The sequence below is a fragment of the Cardiocondyla obscurior genome, linkage group LG14, assembly GCF_019399895.1.
Source record: "Cardiocondyla obscurior isolate alpha-2009 linkage group LG14, Cobs3.1, whole genome shotgun sequence".
Classification (NCBI taxonomy): domain Eukaryota; kingdom Metazoa; phylum Arthropoda; class Insecta; order Hymenoptera; family Formicidae; genus Cardiocondyla; species Cardiocondyla obscurior.
Window position 1 is genome coordinate 4,068,776 of NC_091877.1, and position 3,531 is coordinate 4,072,306.

A 3,531-nucleotide genomic window follows, 5' to 3' on the forward strand; every position below is an offset into this window, starting at 1 on the left:
ACCTAAAATAAAATATTTTTTTAATATATTTAAAAAAAAAAATCAAATGAAATATTCAAAATTATACGTACCGATCACAAATATATTTACGATGCTCGCGTCCGCTTAGTTGTGAGCTGATGAGACGTGACAGATCACTGATACATGCAAAGTGTCCTACTTCCTGTTTATCGTTGTCGTCGTCGCGTTGTACGTACAATAAATTTACATGTTTCTCTTTCTTCTCGTTAGTGAGGTGTACAGGTAGAACGTTAATTTCTTTTCCACATCTCTCAGTGGCGTACACATTGATCGAGATATCGTTTAATCGTTCGAGTCTCGCAACGTCTTTAAGAGTCGCGGGAAACTGTACACCCTCGACGTTCAACACCGTTGTGTAATGCGGGTACGACGATTCCCGATTCACGTTCTGCTTCGCGGGATACAGAGCCGCCACTACCGACCACGCGAGACACTTATCGTCCATCGACTTTACACATATCACTGCTTTTTTAGCGGCTAACTTCCGTGGCAATGTAACGTAGCATCCCACGCGCATCGGATTGTACTTATTTACGTTGATTATCAAATTCAAAATTCGCGACAACGCCCATCCGCTGTCACGCTCCTGAAACTCCTCGAGAGAAGCCAGCGTGGGTTCGACAACGTGTAGCCGGTACCACTCGCGCACATCCTTGAAAAATCTCACAGTTTTTCGTGGTTATACTTTTGTTGGCGCGTTTGTCCCCAGCCGTAAACTCACCGTTGAACGCAGTATTCACTTTTACACAATTGTTTTTAAGCACGATGTCTCGTATGCGCTCGTATACCACGTTACCGGCATCCTCCAGGAATCGCAGCGGCTCGATATAGTTTGTGTTTATCACCACACCCGTTGCGATACGACTTTTGAACGCGGTCTCGATCTCACGCCAATCGAGTTCATTAGTCGTTTTGTCACCATCACCGTCGGCAGCACTAGTGCTCGCGTACTCACCACCCTGGTGCACGTAACGTTCGTATAAATGTTTCTTGGCACCCAGGAGTCGCGCGATACTCGCCACCGTGGATTGCGCGCACCCGACGGATACGCGCGCTCGCTTAGCGCGGCTACGTTCCTCGAGCTGATTTACTAGCTCGTCACATCTTTCAGCCCAAGTGAAAAATTCTACCAAGGTAGTCACGGTGTTAGCCTGCAGCAGGAGTTGGCGCTCTTCTTCTTCGAGGAGACTTCGATCCATTTTTTATGTTTATCATACGTCTCGCGCACTCAAAAGTTGAAAGACAACAACAGTAGCAATAAGTACGACAAAGACAACGATATTAACGATAAATACGACATTAACAATAAATACAACAAAACAACAACATTAGCAATAAATACAACAAAAAACAACGACATAAGCAAGACAACATTAGCAATAAATACAACAAAAAGAAACTACATTAGCAATTAACGCGAATGTATAATCGAAGTACATTGCTCGTTCACGCAGTTGTGCACACCGGGCACATATCACACGAGATTATAACAAACGTTGCAGCTTTGCAATTCGAGCACCACGTACCGTAGAGACTGTCATAGGATCCTACAACGTGTTTGCGAATCTTGAAGATGGGGTCATATAAATCGTATTGCATCGATATCAAACAAGAAGCGCACACGTTGTATCCTCGCTCGTCACCGTAATAAAAATATATAGCGCAAAATTTCGTACGCGGAGTAATCGCGCTTAAATTCTGCAAATTGATCGTTTTCCGCGTAGTATTTTCAACCATTTCATCGTCGTCGGTGTTGCAAGCACTATCCTCCGACAAGGGATGAATCTCGATTTCTTCATCAACTTCGATTTCGTCATCAACTTCTATTTCTTCATCAACTTCGATTTCTTCGTTGTTCATTTCATACATAGTCGTCGATCGCTCAATCACTAATGAGATTCACGCATTGTGACAAAAGAGGTATAACGAATGCATTATATCCTACCCCTACTACCAATTAATCATGTGATTTCATTTCTTACCCTCTCTCAAATTATATTGAGTCATTTGCTAATATTAAAAAACCGTTAGTAAAAACCGTTAGCTTATCTCTTTCAGATAAAAAATTCGGTTACCCTCGTCTAAAATTATTTTAAAAAACTTTTACTTCTCGGAATTAAAAACGTTGACTTATTTCTTTCCGACAAAAGAAATGTACACCCATCGAATAGCAACTACCCTCTGTTTTGCAGAGTCTTTGCGTTTAGCCGCACAGCCTTTGATCTCTGCATAGTCTATTTTATAAATGAGGGTTGAAGCGAGTGCACATATGTTTACGAGGGCAAAGTGAGTGAGAACGAGAATGATAATTTTTATCTCTATAAACATGAAAACAATTTGGCTCAAGATGAATCCTTCAACCGTCGAGCAGTCAGTTCCTTGCAACCACTCATCAGTAATTGATCGTCATCGTTTGTCACCAAAAATTGTAAGTATATATTCTTATATATTCTTATATATTCTTAAATATTTTTTAAACCATTTTAATACATAAAAATTTATAATTTTATACTTTTTAAAATTTTTAATTTATTTTTCAGATGATTTCCAACATCGACGTAAGACAGCTGTCCACTTGGCCGATTGAGGTACGCGTGGTACGCGTACAATCACCTACAATGTTTTGGGTGAAATTAATCAACGATGAAGCAGCTCATAAGGAAATGCTGGAACGAATGGCCTTACGCATGAGATTTGCAGCACCTCAACTGATACTGTCACCGAATGAAATAATAATAGGAACTCTCGTTGCCATCCGCGAAGGTTCAAAATGGCAAAGAGGGATCATCGAGTACGTCGGTGCTACTTCGATTACTGTAAATCTTCGCGACTGGGCTCGCACAACTGAAAGAATGCCGCATGAATGTTTACGACTAGAGAGCCAATTTCATGAAATGAAGTGGCAGGCCATACCATGTGTTTTAAATGGAATCTTGCCTCTGCGAGCTCAGGTATGGACGGAGCAGGAGGTTGTGCACGCAAAAATCATCATGGAAAAAACACAGGGATGGATCATTATCAATGGTGTTCTCAGTGACAATGCTGTACTTGTTTCATACCTCAGAGGCGGACAAACGGAAAACGTGCCTATGATAGATGTATCTACATTATTTATACAAATAGGTATTGCAAAAAAAATTTAAATGGGATAAAACGTCAACTGAATCAATTGCACCGCAAACACAGTGAAAAAACAATATCGTTATGTGCTATGTGTAAAAAAGGGTGTTAAAAAGGACCTTAGGTTCGTTCATATGTATATCCGCTTCTAATCATGAGCGCATTTACGAACACACTTATGGAAGCGGGGTGGGAATAGAAACGCAGCACATATTTTTTTCTCACTGTTCACTTGTCAGTCGGAGAGTGTAGACTGCAGATAAAATTGCTTTTATTGTTTATATATGCTATTGTCGTTTTATTATTGCTCCTGTTGTTTTTATATGCTCTTTGTTGTTTTAATTTTTTTGCTCTTTGTTGTTTTTTTGCTTTTTATTGTTTTGTGCTCTT

General features: G+C 40.3%; 1 protein-coding gene across 1 annotated transcript; it reads left to right on the forward strand.

The window, feature by feature from the left end:
* The first annotated feature begins 687 nt into the window (after window positions 1–687).
* On the forward strand, window positions 688–3,317 carry LOC139107939 (uncharacterized). Its single transcript, XM_070665851.1, has 2 exons — window positions 688–2,449; window positions 2,562–3,317. The coding sequence occupies exons 1-2, from the start codon at window positions 2,324–2,326 to the stop codon at window positions 3,162–3,164; spliced, it is 729 nt and encodes a 242-aa protein (XP_070521952.1). The 5' UTR covers window positions 688–2,323; the 3' UTR covers window positions 3,165–3,317.
* Window positions 3,318–3,531: the final 214 nt, after the last annotated feature.